Consider the following 27,240-nt stretch of genomic DNA (forward strand, 5'->3'; position numbering starts at 1 on the left):
GAACTGATCCATGAATTCAGCAAAGTGGCAAGATCAAAAAAAATCAATGCACAGAAATTGATTGCATTCATATATACCAACAATGAAGCAATAGAAAGAGAAATCAAGGAATCGATCCCATTTACAATTGCACCAAAAGCCATAAAATACCTAGGAATAAATCTAACCAAAGAGGTGAAAACTCTATACACTGAAAAGTATAGAAAGCTTATGAAAGAAATTGAAGAAGACGCCAAAAAGTGGAAAAAGATTCCATGCTCCTGGATAGGAAGAATATTGTTAAAATGTCAATACTACCCAAAGCAATCTACATATTCAATGCAATCCCTATCAAAGTAACACCAGCATTCTTCACAGAGCTAGAAGAAATAATCCTAAAATTTGTATGGAACCAGAAAAGACCCTGAATAGCCAAAGCAATCTTGAAAAAGAAAACCAAAGCAGGAGGCATCACAGTCCCGGACTTCAAGCTATACTACAAAGCTGTAATCATCAAGACAGTATGGTACTGGCACAAGAACAGACACTCAGATCAATGGAACAGAATAGAGAACCCAGAAATGGACCCACAAACGTATGGCCAACTAATCTCTGACAAAGCAGGAAAGAATATCCAATGGAATAAAGACAGTCTCTTCAGCAAGTGGTGCTAGGAAAACTGGACAGCGACATGCAGAAGAATGAACCTGGACCACTTTCCTACACCATACACAAAAATAAACTCAAAATGGATGAAAGACCTAAATGTAAGACAGGAAGCCATCAAAATCCTTAAGGAGAGTGCTCACTTCAGCAGCACATGTACTAAAAATTCTTGAGGAGAAAGCAGGCAAAAACTTCTTTGATCTTCGCCACAGCGACTGCTTAATAAGTCTCCAGAGGCAAGGGAAACCAAAGCAACATGAACTATTGGGACCTCATCAAAATATAAAGCTTCTTTCCACACAGCGAAGGAAAACCATCAGCAAAACTAAAAGGCAAAAAGGGGCTCCTGGGTGGCTCAGTCAGTTAGGCATCCGACTTCAGCTCAGGTAATGATCTCATGGTTCATGGGTCTGAGCCCTGCATCGGGCTCTGTCCTGCAGCTCGGAGCCTGGAGCCTGTTTCGGATGCTGTGTCTTCCTCTGTCTCTGCCCCTCCCCACTTGTGCTCTTTCTCCCTCTGTCTCAAAAATAAACATTTAAAAAAAAATTTTTTTTTTTAATTTTTTTTTCAACGTTTTTTATTTATTTTTGGGACAGAGAGAGACAGAGCATGAATTGGGGAGGGGCAGAGAGAGAGGGAGACACAGAATCGGAAACAGGCTCCAGGCTCTGAGCCATCAGCCCAGAGCCTGACGCGGGGCTCGAACTCACGGACCGCGAGATCGTGACCTGGCTGAAGTCGGACGCTCAACCGACTGCGCCACCCAGGCGCCCCTAAAAAAAAAAAAAATTTTTTTTAATTAAAAGGCAACAGACAGAATGGGAGAAGATATTTGCAAACGACATATCAGATAAAGGGTGAGTATCCAAAATCTATAAAGAACTTATCAAACTCAACACCCAAAAACCAAATAATCCAGTGAAGAAATGGGCAAAAGACATGCGTAGACACTTCTCCAAAGACAACACCCAGATGGCCAACAGACACATGAAAAAATACTCAACATCACTCATCATCAGGGAAATACAAATCAAAACCACAATGAGATACCACCTTACACCTGTCAGAATGGCTAACATTAACAACTTAGGCAACAACAGATGTTGGTAGGATGGAGAGACAGAGTATCTCTTTTGCACTGCTGGTAGGAATGCAAGCTGGTGCAGCCACTATGGAATACAGTTTGGAGGTTCCTCAAAAAATTATAAATAGAACTACCCCACAACCCAGCAATTGCACTACTAGATATTTATCCAAGGGATATAGGTGTGCTGTTTTGAAGGGACACATGCACCCCCATGTTTTTAGCAGCAGTATCAACAATAGCCAAAGTACAGAAAGAGCCCAATTGTCCATCGATGGATGAATGGATAAAGAAGATATGGTATATATACACAATGTAGTATTACTTGGCAATCAAAAAGAATGAAATCTTGCCATTTGCAACTATGTGGATGGAACTAGAGGGTATTATGCTAAGCAAAATTAGTCAGAAACAATTATATGACTTCACTCACCTGAGGACTTTAAGACAAAGAACAGATGAGCATAAGGGAAGGGAAGCAAAAATAATATAAAAACAGGCAGGGGGACAAAACAGAAGAGACTCATAAATATGGAGAACAAATTGAGGGTACGGGAGGGGTTGTGGGAGGCAGGATGGGCTAAATGGGTAAGGGGCACTAAGGAAACTACTCTTGAAATCACTGTTGCATTATACGCTAACTAATTTGGATATAAATTTAAAAAATAAAATTAAAAAGAAAAATAAAAAAATTAAAAATTAAAAAATATTGGAAACCAACATATGCCAGGCCCTATACTCATTTTCAGTCTGTTGGGATAGGCATGTTCTAAACAAGCAATCAGAAGTCTAATGAGTCTTAGGCAGGGAGAAGAAGAGATTGCTCTGAAAGCTTATGAAACAGGAAGTGTCATCAATCTGAGACCTGAAGAATTAGCATGAGTTAACTAGGTAGGAAGAGTTCTTCAAGCTAAGAGGAAAGAATGTGCAAAGGACATGAGACAGAAAAGAGTATTTTTTTCTCATGAAATCAAAATACAGTCCATATGGCAAGGCCACAGAGATAAAGAGTATCGTTAACTTCCTTTCTTCTTACCCTGATGAAAGCCCATCCACTCTTAAGATCCAGTTCGAGTATCATCTCCAAGAAACTTTCCCCAACTTTCTGGGCCAAATATATTTCTTCTGTGTTCATATCAGAACTGAGTATGCACTTGAACAGTTGCCATACACTCTATAAACTCAACTACTTGTTTCTCACACTAGTCTATAAGATCTTTGAAGGAAGAGATCCATGTCTCCTTTGTCAATTATAGAGTACAGCACAGGTCAGCAAAGTATGACCATGAACCACCTAGCTAAGAATTGGTATTTATATTTCTAGAAGTTTAGAAAAAAAAAAACACCAAAAAAAATTTTTGTGACATGTGAGAATTATGTGAAATTCAAATTTCAGTGTCTTTAAATAAAATTTTTTTAGAACATAACCATACTCATTTATTTACATGTCACCTATAGCTGCTTTCTGCTATAATCTCAGAGATGTTTGTTGTGACAAAAACTATATGGCACACAAGTTCAAAATATTTACTGTTTGGCCCTTTCTAGAAAAGGTTTACCCACTCCTGGTAAGTCTAATATCTGGCATAAAACCTGAGTTTTCTTTATAGTCCTTTCTATAATCTCAGTCATTTGAAAGTTGAGTAGGCCAGGGAATATCAGAATTTCCAGAGTAGTAATATACACTTAATATTATAATTTATTTGGTATATAAAACAATATCTATTGTTTTCATAACTATAGTCTCCTACAGAAACCAAAATTCTACTAAGATCGTGACAGTTCATACTTTCTTAACATAATTACAGACATTTTCTATTTTGAAGAGGACAGGTTTCATTTAAAAATAAGATTCAATGTTGAACTCACGTAAAGAAACATAAAAATGTATCCTGAGCTGAGGCCTCATATTCAACACACAGTCTACTGGATGTCTTCCTGGAATCATTTTTCAACTTTAACTGGGCAGGATTTTCATGTATATTGGACAAAGGTGAGGTGTTCTCTTCCTCAGCATTGTGTGTTTGAATATCCTAAACACAAAGGCCTTTTATATTAACCCCCATTTAATGGAACTAATTAATACAAGCCTTATTAAAAAAAATTTTTTTAGATTGGATTAGAGAACATACTGGAATCCATGAAAATTGTTAAAAGTTTTATATTAAACTGTACTTCTAATCATATAGAATAAATTAGCTACTGGAAAAATCTTTTTGAAAACTTATACACCAAGTGGTGTCAAAACTTTATTTAAAGACAAAATTAAGAGGGGCGCCTGGGTGGCGCAGTCGGTTAAGCGTCCGACTTCAGCCAGGTCACGATCTCGCGGTCCGTGAGTTCGAGCCCCGCATCAGGCTCTGGGCTGATGGCTCAGAGCCTGGAGCCTGTTTCCGATTCTGTGTCTCCCTCTCTCTCTGCCCCTCCCCTGTTCATGCTCTGTCTCTCTCTGTCCCAAAAATAAATAAACTTTGAAAAAAAAAAAATTAAAAAAAAAAATAAAAAAAAAAAGACAAAATTAAGAAATTGCAACTCCATTTCTTTGCTAAAAGATAGACTAGTTAGGTAAGAATCTTCAATTTTGTAAAAACTAAATAACTCCTCTTATTTTTACAGTTTGTGATGTATATATATCAATAAAAGAAACAGTAATTATATATGCTCAATATACAATTAAGTGGAAAAAATGCACTTTACAGGTCTCAGAGACCACCGTTAAAATTAATGAAATCTTGACAGCTAAGTGAAAATTCTTCATTGCCAACTGGGTAGGGATAGTTAATGCCTACCTTCCAGTTAGGCTGGAGCCACATGACTGGTTTTAGTCATGAGCTATGAATAAAGTGACACGTCCAATGACAATGTAAGAATGGGTGTACTGTATCCAAGCTTTCTTCTGTCTACATGGTGAACAGAAAGGACTCTCAGTGGAGTTTCAACTTGGGTCTCTGAGTCATCAGCTGAGAGAGGCAGTGAGCCACCCAACCTACAAAAGGCATGATAAGCCTCTGTTGTGTTAAGTCACTGAAATTTCAGGGGTATGTTTCAGCAGATAGTGTTAACTACCACAATGCAGTGTAAATAATGGGAGACTCAGGTGGGAGAAGCACAGTTAGTGTAGATACTGATGTTATTTTAGCAATATATGGGAATTTTGATGAAAAATCATAGGAAAAATATACCTACTTTGAGGATATACAATATCTTTCACCATTTATACTTGAATTTATCAGTGTCCTACCCATATTCATTCATAGCCACTATGGGAGGCACAGACAATTCTCCAGTTTCTTAAGCATCCATGCCTCTGTCTGAGAGCTTTCTCTAACATGAAGGAGTATACTCAACTTGGCAACAGGACAAGCAGAAAGTGCCTAGGAGTCAACCCCTAGATTTTAAGGTTAACTCCTTAAAATCTTCAACCCCTAAGGAACAAGAGGAGGTGGATAAATACCCTAGCTTCCTCCCACACTGGGACAATTCTGAGGTATTTCTATATAATCTCCAGAGGTGCTCATTAAGATTTAGCTCCAGTTGCCCACTGTACTTATCAATGCATCCTTGTTGGCTTTTGTCCCTTCCCTGTCTCTTCCCTACTTCCTAAACCAAACAGGATCTTCTCCTGGGGAACCCAAACTAAAACACCATGTTATATTAATGTTCAAAACTATACCTTTATAATCTATAAGATTACAACATTCTTGTCAATATGGCAAATAGTTTGGGAAATAATACACTGTATCATTAAATTATTTGTCTGGCTCTTTGGGCATCAAACTGAAGATCACCATTACCCTAGATTTAGAAACCAAGAGAAAACCAACACTTTCAAGCTTTCAAAGCTAATTAAGTGTTGACATACTTGGTAAGTTCATTTGAAACACTGAATATAAGGACTCAAACTTCAAAACGAAAAACCAAGGAAGAGCTACCATCTTTGCCTCTCTAGTATATACTCTCTCCGCCCTCCTTTCCTTCTTTTGAAAACAGACTCTGGTCTCTGTACAGCATGTCTAAATGACCCAGACTTGGTTAATAATAGTACCTCATCCTTCTGGGTGCAGTAACTGGTTCTGGAATGGGCACAAAACCTAACATAGTACTCTTCCTTGGAATTTCTGTAGCTGGTGCTGATGGGGAAGAAGCCCCTTGCGTCATGGGTCTTGCAGATGAAAATGAGTCTGGAATGGTCTCCGGCCTTGCTCCCAGCTATGTACTGAAAGTTACTGTGCTAGAAAGTATGATTCTGGAGGACACAGACTTACTCTGTTTTATCTCATTTATTTCGATTGTTTCCCCAGCAACTAAAATCATGTCTAGCACCTAGCAGATACTCAATAAATACCTGTTAGTTTGAGACAGCAGGACAGAGTGAAGCTAACAGACACAGATGAAAGATTAAGGGATTATGACAAAGTATCCTGAAAACATTCCATCCTTGTAGACAGATCTATCCAAGTTATTGGTTATTTAGCATTTTCTCAACTCTATTGTTAATCTACTTAGTATAAGTTGGGTTGTTATTTGCAACCAAGAGTCTAGAAAAATGTTACTGCAAGCAAACAAAGGAAAATTCAAGAAAATGGATAAAACAATTTGGTGCTTTTAACATTTCTTCATTTATGGCCTAATAAAATACTGAAAGATTAAGGATTGCAAAGGAAAAAAAAAGCAACAGTCATCTGTTTTTTCTGAAGGATGATTTAAGGAAACACTTTCACAATGACATGCCTGAAAACTTCATCTGAAACAATGTGAAGAACATCTCTCTTTGGCCTCTTGGCCAAAATATCTCCAAGAATAGTTTATATAATTTAGGCTTGATTCAGTTAACAAAGTAACTTTCAAAAAAACAATCACAATATTTTCAGCGGAAAATATCTTCTAGTTCCTATCCCCTTCTCCTGCTTTCCAAAATAAGTAAACTATCCTCTCTTTATTATTTATTTTGCAAAGCTGGTACTTTTTATTGCACTTTTGGCAATAAAAACAAAGATTCCCGTAAGTAAAAAAACTCAGATTTCCACACTATGTGGGACTGACAAACTTGTTGGCTTACTAAACACGCTGATATTACATCATAACTGTTAAAAAAAAAAAAAAAAACAACAACAAAAAACTTTTTTTTTTTGAGAGAGAGAGAGAGAGTGAGTGAGCTGGGAAGGGGCTGAGAGAGAGGGAGACACAGAATCTGAAACAGACTCCAGGCTCTGAGCTGTCAGCAAGGAGACCAATGCGGGGCTTGAACTCCCAAACCGTGAGATCATGACCTTAGCTGAAGTTGGACACTTAACCAACTGAGCCACCCAGGCGCATACTTTTATCAATTATATTTTCTCCTTGAATTACTATTGCTTTATTTTTGAAATTGTCTGTTTTGAAATTTCTAACATTACAGTACAATATTTGTGTTTACCAAATATTGACGTGATTTTAAAATGCTGAAAAATATTTCTACTTAAAATGTCCTGTTTTCCAACCTGTTCTTCAGATTTTTCCAGCTCACTCTATCCACTGATTTACCAGTGTATTTATTCTCTATGTTTCCCCTAAGACTACTCTTTTACCAATTTAGAGGCACTCACTACTAGACATTCCTCCAACCAGAAGCAAGAAGGGAGGAATTTCTGGTATACATTATGCCTTATTTTTTTGTTCTTTCAAACCATCCAGCTTACAATGATATCTATTCATAATAAATATTCAATGTAGGCCAAATTATACTACATAATACTGTGACAAGATTTAAAAACACAGGCCTCGAAACAAAATAGACAGGAATTGAAATCCCACATCTAGTAATTCTGAAATACTAAATGACTTAACTCCCTGGGCCAGAGAATTCTCATTTATGAAATGGGAATAAATACAGCCTAATCTGGAGGCATGCATCCAATGCAAGAGGCATGGATTCAAATGTTACTTCCTTTCCTCTTTCTTTGCTGATACAGAAAATTAAAAAAAAAAAAAAAAAGGACCCCAAATCCAATGCTCTGTACTACACTTTAGATAATGCTCTTTTAAATAAATCTTTATGTCAGATGAGGATTATTACTAATCTCTCTTTAAAAATATAAAACAGACAGGCACCTGGGTGCTTCAGTTGGTTAAGCTTCCAATTTCAGCTCAGGTCATGATCTTACCATTAGTGAGTTCAAGCCCCACACTGGGCTCTCTGCTGTCAGCACAGAGCCCGCTTCTGATCCTCTGTCCATCTCTCTCTCTGCCCCTCCCCCTCTGTGCTCTCTCTCTTGAAATACACTTTAAAAAATAAACATATAAAACAGAAAAAAATATATATATAAAAAAGAGTATTTTAAAAATTATACTTCCTAAATGTTTAGATACTTTAGATAAACTAAAGTTTTTGCACTTTGATGTGATCAGTGCTTCTCAATAAAATCTTTAGGACCTAGTTATTTTGACCAGTCAGTCCTATGTATGCTGATTTGACAGTGATTTTACTTTTTTCTTTCTTTCTTCTTTTGCAAGCAGGGGAGAGGGGCGGAGGGGAGGGGCGGAGGGGAGGGGAGAGGGAGGGAGAGGGAGGGAGAGGGAGGGAGAGGGAGGGAGAGGGAGGGAGAGGGAGGGAGGGGGAGGGAGGGGGAGGGAGAGGGAGGGAGGGGGAGGGAGGGGGGAGAGAGAGAGAGACGGAGAGAGACAGAGAGAGAGACAGAGAGAGAGAATGGGAATCTTAAGCAGGCTCCATGCAGAGCTCTGCATGGAGCCCAATGCAGAGTTCAATCCCACAACCCTGGGTTAATGATCTCAGCTGAAATCAAGAGTTGGACCCTTAACCAACTAAGCCACCCACGCACCCCTGATAGTGATTTTACTTCTAACTCTACCACTGTCCTCTGTATTATTCCATAACCTCATCCACTACTCTATTATGTGGGTCAGCCATGCCAGATGTCTACTTCACAACATATGCTCACTAGCCACTACCAAAGGCCTCGCAAGATGGAAACCTAGCAGAAACACACCCAGCAGACCTCTTCAATGCTTAACCAACTGACCCACCCAGGCGCCTGCAGAACTTCACCTCTATGAAACTAGAGTACACATACACAGAAGAAACTTTCTCTAAGCCAGCTCAGAGAAAAATTTACAGAAACAGTCCAAATAGAGACTGGAGCAAGTGGAAATAACATCGATACTGTATTTTAATCCTTTTTTTAAACTCTTAACTACACTGTAAATTACTGCTATAATACCAATAGATTTTTATTAGCCCTTTTATTATAGAAATGAAACATTTGGGGTGCCTGAGTGGCTCAGTTGGTTAAGCATCTGACTTCAGCTCCTGTCATGACTTCCAGCTTGTGGGTTTGAGGCCCACATCGGGCTCTGTACTGACAGCTCAGAGCCTGAAGCCTGTTCCAGATTCTGTGTCTCCCTTTCTCTCTGCCCCTCCTCCACCCAGCTCTATCTCTCTCAAAAATAAACATTAAAAAAATTTTTTCTTAACAAAATGAAATACTCTATTTCAAAGTACTCAAAAAAACCCAGAACTGTTTATGTAGAAAAGTGCAAGTTATCTGTGCTAAACTCCCCCATCCCATCAGCAGAAACCCAACTAGCAGGTAAAAATGCTTTTCAGAATATAAACGTACATATATGTACACATTCAGATACAATATTTTTTAAAAAACAGATGTGGCATTTAGAGCTTCTCTGAGTCCAAGTCTTTTGCCCCTACCATCCTAACCCAAAGCTATGAGTGTATGTATATGTTATATGTGTATTTGTGAGTTACATTATTTTTTTACAAAGTATTTTCCATTGCAAACTCTACTGAGTCAACTTATTTTTTGATTAACTTACTAAAGACAATAAATTGCTTTTCCAATCTTGATTATTTTGCTTCCATTTTTCTTTCATTTCAACTGCTTTCAATACAAAGCTTACAACACTCAATCTGCTTTTGAGTGTATCAAAATTTAATCAATTAGAACCTTTATTATCAAGAGTTTCCTTCTGAAACAATAATTACTATCATACCCAATTTTATAAGGGCAAATTGTGCAGATACATACATAAGATCATATGTATGATCTGTATAAGGTTTTCAATGTATTAAAGATGTAATATATACGACTATAACATAAAAGAAGAATATAGAGACACAACTGATTAAAGAACTGCTACCTTTCATTTCAAGCATGTAAAAAGTTATCTATATTGTAATCCCCATAGCTACCACCACCAAAAAACCTATACAAAGAGAGAGCCAAAAAGCCAATATATAAATCAAAAATGGATTATCAAAAAATATTCAAGTAATCCAAAGGAAGATAAATAAGGTGGAACAAAAAACAAAAGGGAAAACAGAGAATAAAACAGACATATAGCCAAACATAATAATTTCACTAAACATAAATGATCTGAACATATTAAAAAACAGAAATCATCAGACTGAATTAATAAAACAAGACCCTAGGCACCAGGCTGGCTCAGTTGGCAAAGCGTGCAACCTTGATCTCAGGGTTGTGAGTTCAAGCCCCATACTGGGCTTAAAGCCCACTTAAAAAAGGCCAACAAACAACAAAAAACACCCAAGACCCAACTATATGCTATCTACAAGACAAACCCTCCAAATACAATACAGGTAAGATGGAAATATAGAATACAGAAAGGATGAAAAAAACATTGATCAAAGCAGATTTCAGAAGAAAATCAGAGATAAAGAAAAATGCATAATAAAAAGTCAATCCCAAAAAACATAATGATTCTGTTTCTCCACATTAAAAAAAAAGTGTCAAAATAAATGAAAAAACTAATAGAAATGAAAGAAAAATCCACTATTTTATTTGGAGAATTCAACACCTCTCAGTAATTGATAAAACAAATAGAAAATCAGCAACAATACAGAAGACTTGAAAACTATCAATCAATTTTACCTAACTGACATTTACAGAACATTCCACCCAACAACAGAATACACAAGGGCACATTTGTCAAGGCAGATCACATACAGGGACATAAAACAAACCTAAAAATATTTAGAAGAAATGAAGTTATAGAAAGTATGTTCTCTGACACAGAATCAAACTAAAAATCAATATAAGAAAGCTATCTAGAAAATCCTCAAATATTTAGAAACTGAACAAAAGTTTTATAAATCATTCGTGAGCCAAAAAAGAAACCTCAGGGAAACTAGAAAATATTTTGAACTGAATTAAAATGAAAATACAAAATATCAAATTTTGTGGGGTGGAGCTAAACAGCTGCTCAGAGAAAAATGTATAGCATTAAATGCTATTAGAAAACAAGGTCTCAAATTAGTAATTTAACCTTCTATCAGAGAAACTAGAAAAAGAGTAAATTAAACCCAAAGCAAGTAGAACAAAGAAAATAATAAAGACAGGAGCAGCAATTAATGAAACATAAAAATAACAACATAAATGAAACCAAAAGCTGGTTCTTTGACAAGATCCAAAAATGACAAACTTCAGACTGACTACAAAAAAAAAAAAAAAAAAAAAAAGACAGAGAGAGAGAGAAGACAGATTTCCAGTCTCAGGAATGAAAACCCCTAAAACATCCTTCAACTGGTGGATGAATAAACAAAATGGGGCACATCTATATAAAGGAATATTACTCAGATATAAAAAGGAATAAACTACTGATACATGAAATAACATTAATGAATATCAAATGCATTATGCTAAGTCAATGAAGCCAGACCCAAGAGACAAGTTACTGTGTAACTCATTTACATTATGTTCTGAAAAAATTAAAACTACAAAAACCAAAACAAATCAGTGGTTGCTATAGCCTAAAGGTAAAAGGAGAGAAATGGCTTAAAAAGGCATGAGAAACATTTATGGGTAACAGAAATATTCTATACCTTTATCATGGTTGTGGTCATGCAACTGTGTTATTTATCAAAATTCATACAGCTATGTATCAAAAAGGATGAATTTTAGTGTATGTAAATTATACCTCAATAAACCTAATACTCCACACACCTACCAATGAGGCAAGCCTTTTAAAAACAGGAACAGTTAAAAATGTTAGTTACATCCTCAATGAATAAAAGGGTCAGGGGTGTCTGGATGGCTCAGTCCGTACAGCATGCAACTCTTAATCTCGGGTTCTACACAGGGTGTAGAGATTACTTAAAAATAAGATTTTTTAAGATTTTCTATTTTTTTTATGCTTTATCTTATATTTGAGAGACAGAGAGACAGAAACAGAGAGTGAGCAGAGGAGGTGCAGAGAGATAGAGACAGAATCCGAAGGAGGCTCCAGGTTCCAAGCTGTCAGCACAGAACCTGACACGGGGCTCCAACTCATGAACTGAGAGATCATGACCTGAGCTGAAGTCGGACACCCAACAGACTGAGCCACCCAGGTGCTCCCAAAATAAGACCTTTTAAAAAAAATAAAATAAAATAAAATAAAATAAAATAAAATAAAATAAAATAAAATAAAATAAAATAAAATAAAATAAAATAAAATAAAATAAAATAAAATAAAATAAAATAAAATAAAAATAAAGGGTCAGTCAACAGACACAGAGTTAATAGACTCCACATAAACAGTAAATAAGCATTTTAAAAGAATATTCAGTCCTGTTATTAGTAAAAGGCGAAAAGATTTATTCGATCTGAAGAGAAACCAGAATATCGATCCTGTTATTAGTAACATTATTTCCTTATTAAATGGTATTAATTAGCTACTATACTAGGATGACTAAGTATATCATCTCAAATACTCACTATGACCTAAGGAAATACAAATGAAAACTATGATGTACTCTGTTGTACACACTGAAGTGGTAAAACTAAAGAAAAGGCATGAACTCTAATTCTGACAAGGCTTCACAGCAACAGGCAGACAAGACAAGCTCATTTCTGTTTGACAGGGTAAAGTGATTCAATCCTTTTTTTGGAAAGCAATACTACAAAGCATCACATCATTTAAAACTTCACAAAATAACCTCAATCCTGGGACTTTTTTTCCTAAAGAGGATACATATAAATGTGCACTCATACCACACCCAAACACATACATTTACAAAGATTTTTACTAAAGTAATTTACAAGGAGGAAAATAGAAACAAATGTCCACTTAAAAGGAGAATGACTAAGCCAAAATGTATAAACTTGGTAGAGATTTCAACCTTACATATAATAGCATACATATTATACTTTCTTACCTCTTATTTGAAGGTTCAGACTCAAGAAATTTGTGTCACTTTACAAATATTTTTTAAATAGTTAGAATATGATGCAAATCTGACTCTAATTCTATAGAGTTTTATTAAGACTTACATTTAAAAGCTTTACAATGGGCTAAACTGTTCCATAATCTCTTACTATACATACTTAGCCTTGAACCCAGCTAGCAATTAAAAATATACTATTAATCAAAAAAGGATCAGGCAAGAGTGCGTAGATGGACCAGAATCATCTAATCAACTGTTGCTAGAAACATCCAACTTTCCAGTATTAAAGGGATTTCCAACAGGGGGACTCCAAGGATTTTAGAAGATACTATACTCAACAGTGAGCTAGCAGTATAATCTTCACACAAAAAGTTCATTTATTAGACAAAAACCAACAACAACAACAACAACAACAACAGTACTCAAGTCAAGTAAAATCCACCGATACCCAATACTTCCAAACCAAAAGAGAAAAAACAGACAAAAGACAAATAGAGGAAGGGGCATGGGTTGTCACAAATATTTTTAAAGACAGGAATCCATCCATTCATTCGAACAAAATTTTTACTGGGTCTCATTTAAATCTTGCAAGTTCTCCCTACCCCAATGGAAGAGAGAAAGGAACAGATTCATTACAATAGAGGTACTGGGTGAGTCATACTGTATTAAAAAAAATTTAATTGGTAGAAAGACCGTCCAAAGGTGTGGGTCCTAAGCTTTTCTTATACAATTGAAACATAGCATTTCTGAAGTAGATCAGGTGCGTTGCTATGACATGAATCGATTTCCAGGAGCAGATGTTCCAAGAATTCTTAGGGATATCAATAATGGCAACTGTTTTCTAGAGAAGTGAAAAATGTCTACCTACAAATCACCTAGCAATCCCTGACTGCACATAAAGCACTCTGACTCACAACTGAGTCCCATATGGCCATTATCAGGCTTTTACCATTAAATACTACTCCTTACTAATCTTATGTATTTTCTCGTCTTTACTGCTAACCCCTGAAGTGTGCAAAATTCTACATTGCCTCTCTCTTTAATTCTAAAGTCTGTAAGGTCAGGGATGTCTTCTTAATACCTTATAAGCTGCTCTACACAGAGTGAGCTTGAGTTCTAAAATAATATAAACAGACATCATTCATCCTTATCTTTAGAAATATCAGTACATGCACAATGGGAAAACATGATTAATGTGAAATGGTTTCCCAGAAACTACTAGCTAGAGCTCAGTAAATCTTAGTGTAACACCAAGTAAAATAATTTTTAAGAAATGGTAAATTAGAGGGGCGCCTGAGTGGCTCAGTCACTTAAGCATCTTATTCTTGATTTTGGCTTAGTTCATGATCTCATGGTTCATGAGCTGGGCCCCACATCAGGCTCTGTATGGAGCCTGCTTGGGATTCTCTCTCTCTCTCCCAATCTCTCTGCCCCTCTCCTGTTTGCTCTATCTCAAAATAAATAAACTTAAAAAAAAAAAAAAGAGAGAGAGAGAGAGAGAGAGAAAAGAATAGTAAATTAGAAGAGTATGTGTAAAAAAAAAAACTTGTTCTTTATCTTTCAAAATGTCTGTATTATTATATTACTTTTGAATATATTCAGGCTCAGCTGAACATCTGACTCTTGATTTTGGCTCAGGTCATGATCCCGGGGTCGTGGGATTCAAGCCCTGCATCAGGCTTGATGATGAGCACAGAGCCTGCTTAAGATTCTCTCTCTCTGCCCCTTTCCTTCACACGCTTTTGCTCTCACTGTCTCTAAAAATTAAAAAAAAAAAAAAGTGCACTATGCTCCAAAAGTTTATGATCTACTCTGTATACATACAGAATATAAAAGCAGTTATGAAACTGCTAATGACAGCATTATTAACTTTATCACCCAAGTAGGTTCAAAACCTCAGCCATCATTTTGCTCTCTCATCTCCTTCATCCTTCAAATGTAATGAGTTAACAAATCCTATCAATTCTTTGCTTCTCAAATAAGCCCTTTTTCATTCACACTACAACCACTCTATTTCACACAGAGTGCTCAAGATGATAAAAATGAGTAAATATAAAATTTTCTTACTTTTAATTGCTTAATAAAAGATAATTAATCATTTAAAGTAAAAACAGTAATAACGTATTGTAGGACTTCTAATGGAGAAGCAAAATATTTGACAATGATAGCACAAAGGATGAAAGGCAGGGAACGGAAGATTCTAAAATGAAATATTAGACAACACAGACAGAACATATCCATCACTGCAGGAAGTTCTCTGGGACAGCATTGCTTGAGTGCAACCACTAACAGCACAGTAAAAAGAGAGATAACTAAAAACTAATAGTGGAGATAAAACGGAATCATAAAAAAAAAAAAACACCTCAAAAGATAGAAGAGAAAAACATAGGCTGGAAGTCAACTATGAGCTGATGTCAAGTCCTGAAATATATCCGACAACTGAAAGAAAAGTGCGTACCTCTGGTCAAGAAATTTCATTTCTAAGAATTCATCCTACAGATAAACTCATATATATAAGTACACGAAGTATAAACAAGAATATTCAACACAGTAAACCATTTAACAGCAAAATATTGGAAATGATCTAACTGTTCAAACAAAAGCCTGATAAAATAATGTCTGGTACATAATAAACCTATATGCACAGTAACATATCTACATATTTGTATATGCACAGAATAATTCTGGAATAATATAAAAGAAACAGCTACCTGGATTTCTCTGAGAATAATGAACTTAAAGGAGGGGGAAGACTTTTTATTGTATTTTCTTTTATCATTTATAATTTTTATCATGTGTATATATTATCTGCAGAGAAAGAAAGGATGGAAGGAGGGAAGGAATACATGCTGGTAGGTAGACTATAGCATACAACTACAAAATCAGCTCTTTGAGACCAAGAACTCCAAAAAAATATTAAAAATTAACTAGTTAATAAAGAAGAATGGTCAATTTAAAATGTCATGTAGAAATTGTGGGGAATAAACCACAGGTTATTTCACCTCCACTGCATGCAAACCTTTAACAGAAAGAGTATCAAAGACTTCCTATAATACTGAAGAAGTAAAAAGGTATAACCCATAAAGGACAACAGACAGGAAAAGAGACAACAGTAGGAAAGATGTTTCAACAAAGTTTTGAAAGCAAATGTTTGTGGTAAATTAGCTGCAGTCTAATTATAAGTTCAACCCAAGGTTTCTTGATCTGGCTGGTAGAAGTTCTAAATGTCTGTGCAAAAAAAAAGTGCCTTGCCATTCAAAGGAAAGCAATGAATAATTTGCTGCATTTTCAACTTCTTATATGAATAAACAAACTTTTTCTTGTTTAACAAGCATCAAAAGCAAGGAAAGAAGTGTTTCATTTCATCTGAAAATGAAATGTGAGTGTGCTCATTTCAAGTTCAACTCCAAATTGAGTTTTATTTGTACAGCAAAATAAAAACACCCAAGTAAATGTTTTGCCTTAAAGAGATAAATTTTGTTTTTATTTTTGAAACATCACTTTTTTAAGTATAAGTCTACATAAAAGATACCAAGAAACAAACATATATAATTCTGCATAACTTATATTTGAGACAGATCATGTTACTCAGAATTTTTTCAAACTATTATGCAAATTGTCTCAGACTAAATTTTTTTCATATTATCTTGGCTTATGGTTTCCATAGCTTTATTATACAACTTTGTCAATAAATTTCCATATTGTAAAAAACTAACTTTACTAACTTTATTTAAATTAAATCTACTGAGGGGTGCCTGAGTGGCTCAGTCAGTTAAGCGTCTGACTCTTGATTTCAGCTCAGGTCATGGTCTCGCAGTTCATTGTAGGATCAAGCCCCACACTGGGCTCTGTGCTGCCAGCGCAGAGCCCACTTGAGATTCTCTCCCTCTCTCTCTCCCTATCAAAATAAACATTTATCAAAAAAATAAATCTACTGGGGCGCCTGGGTGGCGCAGTTGGTTAAGTGTCCAACTTCAGCCAGGTCACGATCTCGCGGTCCGTGGGTTCGAGCCCTGCATCAGGCTCTGGGCTGATGGCTCAGAGCCTGGAGCCTGTTTCCGATTCTGTGTCTCCCTCTCTCTCTGCCCCTCCCCTGTTCATGCTCTGTCTCTCTCTGTCCCAAAAATAAATAAACGTTGAAAAAAAATAAATAAATCTACTAAGTCTACCTTTAGAAAAATTAATCTCATTGGTTTAACCCAAGTATTTAATCAAAATGTGTTGTAGTTGCCTTTTGAGTTTTGAAAATCTATGCATAGGAAAGAGATTGGGGCGTCCAGCTGGCTTAGTCAGTGGAGTATGCTACTCTTGATCTCTAGGTCATGAGTTCAAGCCCCACATTAGGTATAGAGCATAAGGAACAGGAGGGAAAGGAAAGGAAAGGAAAGGAAAGGAAAGGAAAGGAAAGGAAAGGAAAGGAAAGGAAGAAAGAGAAGAGAAGAGAAGAGAAGAGAAGAGAAGAGAAGAGAAGAGAAGAGAAGAAAAAAGAGGCTAAGCTTAACTATGTTTTTTCCCAAGAAGAGGTAGAGGGGAAAATTACACAAAATGAATAAGCTTATAATACGCTGGCCAAGTAGATCCACAGAGAAATCAATCTGTACTCAGAAGATCACTGATTACCACCACACCACTATATCTCAAGTGATACTGATATGAAAAGTATAGTGATACTGATCATGAAAAGCAGAGGTTTCTTGAGAAATGAAAATTATTCCAAGGGTTTCTCCAGAGCGAAAAGATGGGAAAAACTGCTCTAGAGAGATTAACTAGGCAGGCTCTGGACTTGAAGACACCAGACATATCCTCAGGCATGATACTGTAGGACTCTCCCCTGGGAAAGCTGGCAGAAAAACCCTACATTAGAGAGTCCTTGCATCATCATTCTCCTTTAAGATCCTCCAGTCTACCAGCCTAACCTAGTCAGAAAGAACACCTGATCAGCATTTTTGTCTCTTATTTAAATATTAATAGAAAACGAATGACAGTTTCAACATGACAAAGCTCAAAACAAAAGAAGCTCTGAAGATAATGCAGAGGGCAAAAAAAATAATAACTTTGATGGTATTTATACCTTTTATAAACGTTTTTAGAAAATCCTGACAAGACAAGGACTAATAAGACAGCAAGGTAAGTTCTCTTGAAAAATGAAAATATAATGACCAGGATTTAAAAATCAATTGAAAAGACAGAAGATAAAACAAATCTGCTCGAAAGAAGAACAAAAAGGTACAGAGATGGAAACTAGCAGAAATTTAAAAAGTATTAGCTCAATTCAAGAGGTCCCATATAGCAGGGGTTCCAAAAAGATTTTTAAAAAAGATAACAGAAAGGAGAAATGATAGAAAAAATTTCCCAGAAACAAAGACTACCAAGAGTTGAAAGTGTCTCTAGGAGGCAGGAAGTAGGAGTGGAGAGAGATGTGTCAGGAAAACATTTTATTTCATTGTAAGTTCAGTGTTATTTTTCTTTTTAAAGATCTGTTAAGTAATCTCTACACCCAACACGGGACTTGAACTCACAACCCTGAAATCAAGAGTCGCACCCTCTACCAGCTGAACTAGCCAGGTGCCCCCAGTGCTCTTTGATATTTTTAATTACATACATGTACTTTAATAAAAACAAAATTTAAATTTAAAAATACAGTATTAAGACAAACATGCTATTTTTTTCTTCAAGTAGTTTGGAAATGGAAGTAGCTGTCTTTCTCAACTTCCTTCCCTTCTACTGCTTCCTTCCCTTCTATTGCTAAGTTATCTATCATTTTAACCCACCCTTACCAACTTCCCATCCTCAGAGAAAGAAGTGTCCTTAGTTGTTTCTGAGATTTCCAGACTCTACCATGTGCTGGATCCCACTGCCTCTCACATTTTCCATGACCTTGCTCCATCTACGACTTCCATTTTCTCTTACACTTGCAGTCTCATTCTCCTAATAAATCCCCTCCCCACACCTATGAAAGATGCTTAAGTTTTTCCTATCCTATAAATAAATGAACCTTAGCTCAACTTTGCATCCTGTTTTGTCACTTTCCTTCCTTTCAGTGATATAAGAGTAACCTGCACTTCTTAGGAGTAATTTATAATCCTTACCTCTACTTTCTCACCCACCACTTTAATCCAACTTGTGTACCCCGGAAACTACTCTCTCTCATAGATCATCAACTGATGGAAATACCAAATTCAAAAGCCTATTCTCCAAGGTCAGCCTACTTGCTCTCTTGGCAGAATCTGAAAATCTTTATCATCCCCTCCTTGAAATCCAATCTTTCTTTTGGCTTTCTCAACACTATTCCACCATTTCTCCTCCTTCCACATGATCAGGCTTCTTCACTGGCTTTTCTTTCTACCCTTAAAATGCTTGTTTTCTCCCAGAGTTCTATCCTCAGCATTCTCTCCATCATCTTATCCATTCTAATCATTTCACATATTGCCCACATGTAAATGCCTAGCCTGAAGTACATGTTAAATGAATGTTTACTGAAATCAATGAGTCCCAATTTCTTGCCCCCAATTCAAACTGGACCCCTGAGTTCTAAAACTGTATTTTCCAGTCTAGGGAATTACCTGGATTTCCTGAGAGTACAAACTAAACAGGTCTAAAACACTGTTCATTTTCTTTTCCCATATTTGCATTCCCTACTGTGTTGCTTATCACAATTAGTATCATCAACCAAACCTATTACCCTCAACTGACCCTTTCTCAATCTCTATGTCCAACAGGTTACCAAATCAAAGTCTCTTCACTCTCTTTTTTCCTTGCCATTCCCACTGCCACTGCACATAAATTCACGTGTTCTATGCCTTAGTGAGTTATTATCCTACAGTTTCTCTCATCTCAAATTTGTGCTCTACTCATCGTAAGTAATTATAAACTCTGGGTTGCCTGTGTGGCTCAGTTGGTTGAGCATCTGACTTTTGATATCGGTTCAGGTCATGATCTCAGGGTTGTGGGATCAAGCCCCACAGGGGGCTCCACACTGAGCATGGAGCCTGCTTAAGATTCTCTCTCTCTCGGAGCGCCTGGGTGGCTCAGTTGGTTAAGCACCTGACTTTGGCTCAGGTCACAACCTCGCATTTCATAAGTTTGAGCCCTGCGTTGGGCTCTGTGTTGACAGCTGAGGGCCTGGAGCCTGCTTCGGATTCTGTGTCTCCTTCTCTCTCTGCCCCTTCCCAGTTCATGCTCTGTCTCTCTCTCTCTCTCTCTCTCTCAAAAATAAGAAAACATTAAAAAAAATTTTTTTTAAGATTCCTTCTCTCCCACTCTACCCCCTCCCTTTGCTCACACTCTAAAAAAATAAAAATAAATTATAAGTAATTATAGACTCTACACATTCTAAGAAGGTAAATACTACCACTACTAACAAATTAACCTTGAATGTCTAAACCCTTGGATGATGAGGAATGCAAAGATGATATGAAAACAGCTAATACTGAGAGATTTCTATACCCATGCAGAGATTATAAGCATTTTATCCTTCTAATAATCCTCTACTGCAAACACTATTATCTAGTATACCCTTTTTAAAGGTGAAGTGAATTTACTTAAAATTAAACAAGTTGTAATGCCAACATTTGAACCCTGGAAATCTGCCTCCAGAGCTTTTAACCATGGAATACATTCTAATTCATATATTCTCTTCAAGGCTTTTCTGAAAACTTACCTTTCTACTTTCTTTTCTACTGTTCCCTCTTTTCTCCTACATCCAATACTCTACACTTTAAGACATATAAGTCTGAATATCCTATATATATTTTCACACCTTTATGATCCAAATATAAAGTTCTGTTTTTCCCCTTCCAAGCCAAATCAAAAGCCATCTCCTCTGGCTGAACTTCTATACCCATTCCCTACAGAACTACTCACTTCTCTATGAGCCCAGAGCACTCATCATATTATATGCTTTTGTACATGTCTTACATAGCTGGTTTGTGAGTCTCTGGAGTTCCCTGTGTCTTCTACATCTTTGTACTGCAGTTACTAAGAGTAGTTCAATCACAGCTTACAGAACTGAATTAAATATAAATTCTGCTGGGGCGCCTGGGTGGCGCAGTCGGTTAAGCGTCCGACTTCAGTCAGGTCACGATCTCGCGGTCTGTGAGTTCAAGCCCCGCGTCAGGCTCTGGGCTGATGGCTCAGAGCCTGGAGCCTGTTTCCGATTCTGTGTCTCCCTCTCTCTCTGCCCCTCCCCCGTTCATGCTCTGTCTCTCTCTGTCCCAAAAATAAATAAACGTTGAAAAAAATATATATATAAATTCTGCTAACCAAGATACTGAACTAATAGTAAGACTCCACTTTGCCTCATCTCCAACTGTAAAATACAGACATAAAAACCAAAAGGATTCCCCTGATGAAGCTAGCATCAATCTCCCAAATGTTAGAGAAACACTGAGTTCTTAAAGCTGTGTACTTCACAAAGTACTAGAAAGCAGAAGTCTAAGATGCCACAAATATGAAGTCCTGGTAACCTACCTCCAGATTATTAGTCCAGAGAAGCCCACTTCTTGTTTCTGCTCTTGCCAGTCTCCTACCCTAATAAACAACCAAATTCATACATAATACATATCAAGTAAGGGAAAAATTAGCAAAAACACAACTTGCTATCTACATACCAGCCACACTGCAAAAGTACATACTGCAAAAATATATACTGTAGTAACACTCTTTTCTGTAGTGAGTTTTCAAACTATTTTTCTTTGGTGCTTCTAGTGACTGCTTTTCAAATACAGAGTAAAATCAAAATCAGAGGATGGGGGGCTTTCAAAGTCTGCATTATCAAGGACCCCAAGTAATTCTGATACAGACAAACCACAGACCATACTTGAGCTACAGTTCTGGATGTTCAAAGGCAATGTTCTCTCCAATTTGAAATTTCATACAACCATGAAAACTAAGCCTACACTGGCAATTTATGTTAAATCCACTAAAACTAGAAGCAAAACTAATATGATATACAATAGCTAACTTTCATACTGAGGTACTATGCTGAGGATTTTTCAATTTCCTTTCATTTAATCTTTACCACCATATGAAGCAGATATGCTGATCATCACCTATTTTACAGATAAGAAAGTTAAGGATTAGGGGCACCTGGCTGGCTCAGTTGGTGGAGCATATCACTCTTGACCTCAGGGTTTTGAGTCTGAGCATTGGGTGTAGAGGTCACTTTAAAAAATTACAAAATCTGGGGTGCCTGGGTGGCTCAGTCAGTTAAGCATCCAACTTTGGCTCAGGTCACGATCCCACAGTTCATAGGTTCGAGCCCCACAACGGGCTCTGTGCTGACAGCTCAGAGCCTGGAGCCTGCTTCGGATTCTGTGTCTCCCTCACTCTCTGCCCCTCCCCCTGCTCATGCTGTCTCTCAAAAATAAATAAATGTTGGGGCGCCTGGGTGGCGCAGTTGGTTGAGCGTCCGACTTCAGCCAGGTCACGATCTCGCGGTCCGTGAGTTCGAGCCCCGCGTCAGGCTCTGGGCTGATGGCTCAGAGCCTGGAGCCTGTTTCCGATTCTGTGTCTCCCTCTCTCTCTGCCCCTCCCCCATTCATGCTCTGTCTCTCTCTGTCCCAAAAATAAATAAACGTTGAAAAAAAAAAATTAAAAAAAAAAAAAAATAAATAAATGTTAAAAATAACAATAAAAAATATTTTTTTAAAAAGTAAGTTAAATGTTACAAAGTTATTCACTTCCCCATATCACATGCCTTCTAAGTGGTGGAATACAAATATTTAACCTAGACTGTCTATTCAAAGCCTATGCTCCAAATATGCCACCTCTCCATTTGTAATACACCTGTCATTTTATCAAGACAAAAGGAGTAGGGGGCGCCTGGGTGGCTCAGTTGGTTAAGCATCCAACTTCGGCTCAGGTCATGATCTCACAGTTCATGGGTCTGAGCCACACACTGGGCTCTGTGCTGACAACTCAGAGCCTGCAGCCTGCCTTGCACACTCTCTCTCAAAGATAAATAAACATTAAAAAAATTTTTAAAAAAAGACAAAAGGAGAGAAAGCACAAAAACAAACCTCACCTCCTTCCTCATTTTGTCTACAGTTAACACTGTTGCCTGGTTACCTTCTCTAACTGAGATCAGTTCCTAATGGCAAGCCACTTTGCCATGGAGATGGCAGGCCCTGAAGGTGAGAAGTTTAAAATATGTCAGGGATAGGTGTTTGGTTTACCTTAATAGTAGTCACGAGAAAAAATTCTGGGTTAGCCAGTTATTACATCTAACCCTGGCAAAGTAGAGACTCCCCTCCAAAGATTCTAAGACCTTCAACTCAGAGGCTTTCAGATATTGGATCCCTAAACAAAGATTAAAGCATCCAGTTCATCCAATAGACACCTTGAAGTTGGCGGCCATATCTAGATGATCCTTGGAATTTGAGTCATGTGAGGTTTACAGAACTACAGACCATTCCCTTCTACCAGTAAGGACTTCTACATTTCACTAAGGCTGCAAACTGGTGATAATTTCCCTTTAATCAAAGAGTCCCAGGGATCAAAAAGATTCTTTTTCCCCCTCTTCTCTCTTTCCAGATTTAGTCTGAGAAAAATAGCAAATTATCTAGTTTGTGCTATTAAGACTTGAAATATAAAATCTGAAAGTCCTATCTGCATGAAAGTTCACTAGAGTGAAATGAGACATTTCAAGGAAAGAAGCTATCAGACATTCACTTCAGTAAAACTTAATGACCCACACTATTCCTTTCACACATAGTTGAGCATACCATACTAGAAGAAAATGTTTTTTTTATTTTCTGGGAAGTTTTTTGGTGGGGGGACGGGAAGCTTTTGAGAAAGGTTACTTTTATAGCATGACTGGAATGACAGCCTAAGACAAGGGAGCTTTGGGAAACATGAAGAGTGGGCACATGAGACCAAGATCCGAGAAAATAAATCCTAAACAAAGAAGAAAGACCACCTTCTTCCACTCTTTGCCAATACTTAACTGGGCTCTCCTCAGGTTTCTGCTCTGCTTTAAGGGTCACATAGTTGAGAGGGCAGCCAGATTCTGTTATGAGACTGCAGTCACCACCCCCTTCTTCCCTTTCCACTTGCCACACTATACCAGCTCCAGAAGGTTGAAGGTAAATTGAAGTAATTACGTTCACCAGATACCTCTAAGAGTTGCTTCAAAAACACATGTGATTTTAGTATGTTATATATATCCCAGATCCTGTCTTATACATCATGAACCTACCTCCTTGATATAATGTGAAAGACACGGTTTTGGAGTACCATCCAGCAAAATTCAAGTATCTTGTTACTTGCTACTTAATCTCTCTAAAACCTACTGTGAAAGTTAAAATGAGATCTTGTAGGTAAATTACGAACCATAGAGTAGGAGCTCAGTAAAGTGATAACTATATTTTGAGGGGAAGGAGGATTCTAGTACCTTTAACAATCGAAGTTTAAAAAAAACACAACAATGCATTTTCAAACGGGTTTAAAACCATATTCTCATTCTAATTAGAAAACACTATTGATCATTTTTTAGGCCAATCTCTCCCAAAAATGTATCCACTATCTAAAATCTTTGATAAAATAAACAGTAAGAGTCATCCTACTCCCTGCATTTCTGAATGAACCCTTGAAGCCACTTAATCTGTTTTATTTGGTTGAGAAGTACTTCTGTACTAAATTTCCTGAAATTCACAGCAATTCTGCATGAAAGATTCTAAAGAAATTCCCCCAGACAAGGGAAAAACAAAGGTATATATCATCAGTATAACTGCATAAGCCAAAAACCATCCATTTGTTTTTTACACTAGATTCTAACAGAAAGACAACTGAATGACAAATTTTCTTTCCACTTTCATAATTTGAATCTTTTCAGTTACTCTTTATGAATGACTCCAGTGAAACCCAACAGTCCCATTCAGGACCTTTTCCAAAAAAGCTTCCAAGTACACAGAAAAACAACAGGGTTTTTTTTTTGTTTTGTTTTTTGTTTTTTTTGGGGGGGGGCTGTCCCTAAAATAATAAGAGGAAAACGTTGATTTTTTTTTTAAATAAATGGCTTTACATCTAAATAAAATCAGTATATCAGAAATACACCCGGACTCTAAGACAAAGCTTATAGAGTTTTCTTGCTACCCACGTATCAGGTCTAAGGAAATACTAACACGTTGCCAGTCTCACGTCTCTTCAGGGATCCAAATTTGCTATGCTAATGAATTCAGTCTTTACAATCCGAAACTGTTTTACAAAAGAAATACTTAGCAGCAGACATGTGCTATAGTAACATTAACCAGGTCACTAAAACAAAGCGGCAAACCACTCCTAGCCTCACCCCCAAGAAACGGTTAGCAGTAACCAACGGGAGGCCAGAATCCCAGGTTTATCATTAACACGTATCAGCCCAAGCAGAAGGTTAGCAGCTGCACCTGCACTATCAGAGACCCGCGCAAGGTCGGCTGAGCAATGAATGAGACAAACAGGGAGCGGTGGAGAGGGCGCGGGGCTTGCCCGGGGAAGGCGGCACCGCACCACCCCGGCCCCGCCCCCCGCCCCGCCCCCCGCCCGCCCGGGCTACGCTGTAGCGCCGCAATCCCCGCACGAAAGCGGCGCGCGCCCAGGACCCCTTCCTACTCCCTTCCCCTAGCCGCTCGGCTCCCAGCACGTACCTGCTTTGCAAACCGGGGCGCTTGGGCTCCTCCTCTCTGGGGAGCTACGGCTTTGCTCCGGGGACCTTCTCCGGTGCCGGACGCGGGCTGGGGGTGGGGCCGTGCTCACCTCGCCAGTCCACAGGTGGGTGGGCGAGGAGCTAGGGGACGAAACAGTGCCCAGCAGCGGCGGCGGGGGCTGCGGCCGTGGGGGGCTCCCGCGAGCCCCGGGCGCGGCGCCACGCGTGGGGCTGGTTCCTCGCGTGGACGTCGCGGACGCGCCCGTCTGCGTAGCTACTGTGGGGCTGGTGCGCGCGGCCGCACTCCCGCCGCCGCGCGTGGGGCTAGTGCTGCGCGAGGCGGTGCGCGGGCCCCCGCCGCCGACGCCGCCTGAGGGGCCTGAGGCGCCACCACAGCAGCCGCCGTTGTTGCCGCCGCCGCCGCCGTTGCTCCGCGTGGGGCTGCCATGTTGCTGCTGCTGCTTCAGCTGGAACGGAACCGTCGCCCTCATGGGTTGCAGGCGGCTCCCGGCTCCCCCAGCCGTGGCGACCGCACCGCCCCCGAGGGAGCCGGCCGGCGTGGGGGACCCATTGCGCCTCACCCGCTGGGACATGGTCCCCCCCCTCCCCGGTGACTGGGCGAGACGGGGGGAGGTTTGTTGTTGTTGGGATGCAGGGGTTGGATTCTCGAGGCCGGAGGGAAGGTCCCCGCGACGGGTGGCGAGGCCGGAATCCGTGGAGCAGGGGGCGCCCGGGCTGCGGCCGGCAGCAACGAGGTGGTGCAGCAGCCGCCGCCGCCGCCGCTCCTCCTCATCAACAATAGTGTCTCCTCCGCTGCCCCCGCCCCCCGCTAACGCCCATTGGTGTAGCGTCAGCCGCGCTCGAGCCGCTCCACCGCGTCCATTGGCTGCGAGCAGCTCGGGTCCCGGGCCCCCAGGGCCTTAGAGAGCCGGGGTTTGCAATAAGACCGTCTGCTCTTTAAAGAGAAAGAGGCCCCGCCCCCCCGGGGGGAGGGGGAGCGGAGGAAACAGTCGGTGTGTATGTGTAGTGTACGCGCGCGCGCGAGCGTGTGTCTGTGTGCGTGTGTGTGTGTGTGTGTGTACACGTGAGTGTACGCGTACGCGAGCCTGGCCACGCGCGTCTTTCCCTTCCCACTGGGGGGAGCCCTAGGGACTCATACTCTGGAGTATTGCCGAAGGGAACGTCCCGAACGAGAACGGTCACCAAGGAGGTCTGAAGTCTTTGCCCCCATAGCTCATTTCCTTACCTCAGTCTTAACGTGCAGAGGATGTGTAAGTGCGTCTTTTTGTTCTGTCCAAAGTCAATGTTTGGACAGAGCTCAAAGGAGAAATTTAGTGTATTGGCATTTTACATCTCGTCTCCTTTTTTAAAAACCTCTACAAAAAGCCAAATCTCAGATTAAAATTGCTAGTTAGAATGTGGTTTTAGATTGTCTCTATGAAGTCCAGTAACAAAATGCTATTGCTACCCTCCTGTATCTCAAGTAATAAAGAATTTACTTTAATCAGCTACTTCAGTTTCTTGATACCTTGGAAAAATGTGTGCTACCTTACAAGTTTGTAACGTGCCATAGTTTACAAAGGGCTTTATTTGATCCTCACATCGTTATTTGAGACAGAACTGGACCAGACATTAGTATTTTTGTCTAACGGGGGAAACACGTATTTGTAGTATGGGCAAGCATTTAGGAAGACGGGCAGTAACACTGGCCTG

The 27,240-nt window shown here is 38.9% G+C and overlaps 1 protein-coding gene across 1 annotated transcript in view; it reads right to left on the minus strand.

Moving 5' to 3' along the window:
- FAM117B (family with sequence similarity 117 member B) overlaps nucleotides 1-26,269 on the minus strand; it is a 103,458-nt gene extending 77,189 nt beyond the window's left edge. Inside the window, exon 1 of the mRNA XM_047085402.1 lies at nucleotides 25,529-26,269. Within this exon, the coding sequence (XP_046941358.1) occupies nucleotides 25,529-26,120 (592 nt within the window). The 5' untranslated portion in view covers nucleotides 26,121-26,269. The remainder of the gene's footprint in view (nucleotides 1-25,528) is intronic.
- Nucleotides 26,270-27,240: the final 971 nt, after the last annotated feature.

Source organism: Lynx rufus, unplaced genomic scaffold, assembly GCF_022079265.1.
Source record: "Lynx rufus isolate CCGP_SWC_20201006 ecotype Redwood Valley unplaced genomic scaffold, mLynRuf1.p SCAF_2, whole genome shotgun sequence".
In the NCBI taxonomy this organism is placed as follows: domain Eukaryota; kingdom Metazoa; phylum Chordata; class Mammalia; order Carnivora; family Felidae; genus Lynx; species Lynx rufus.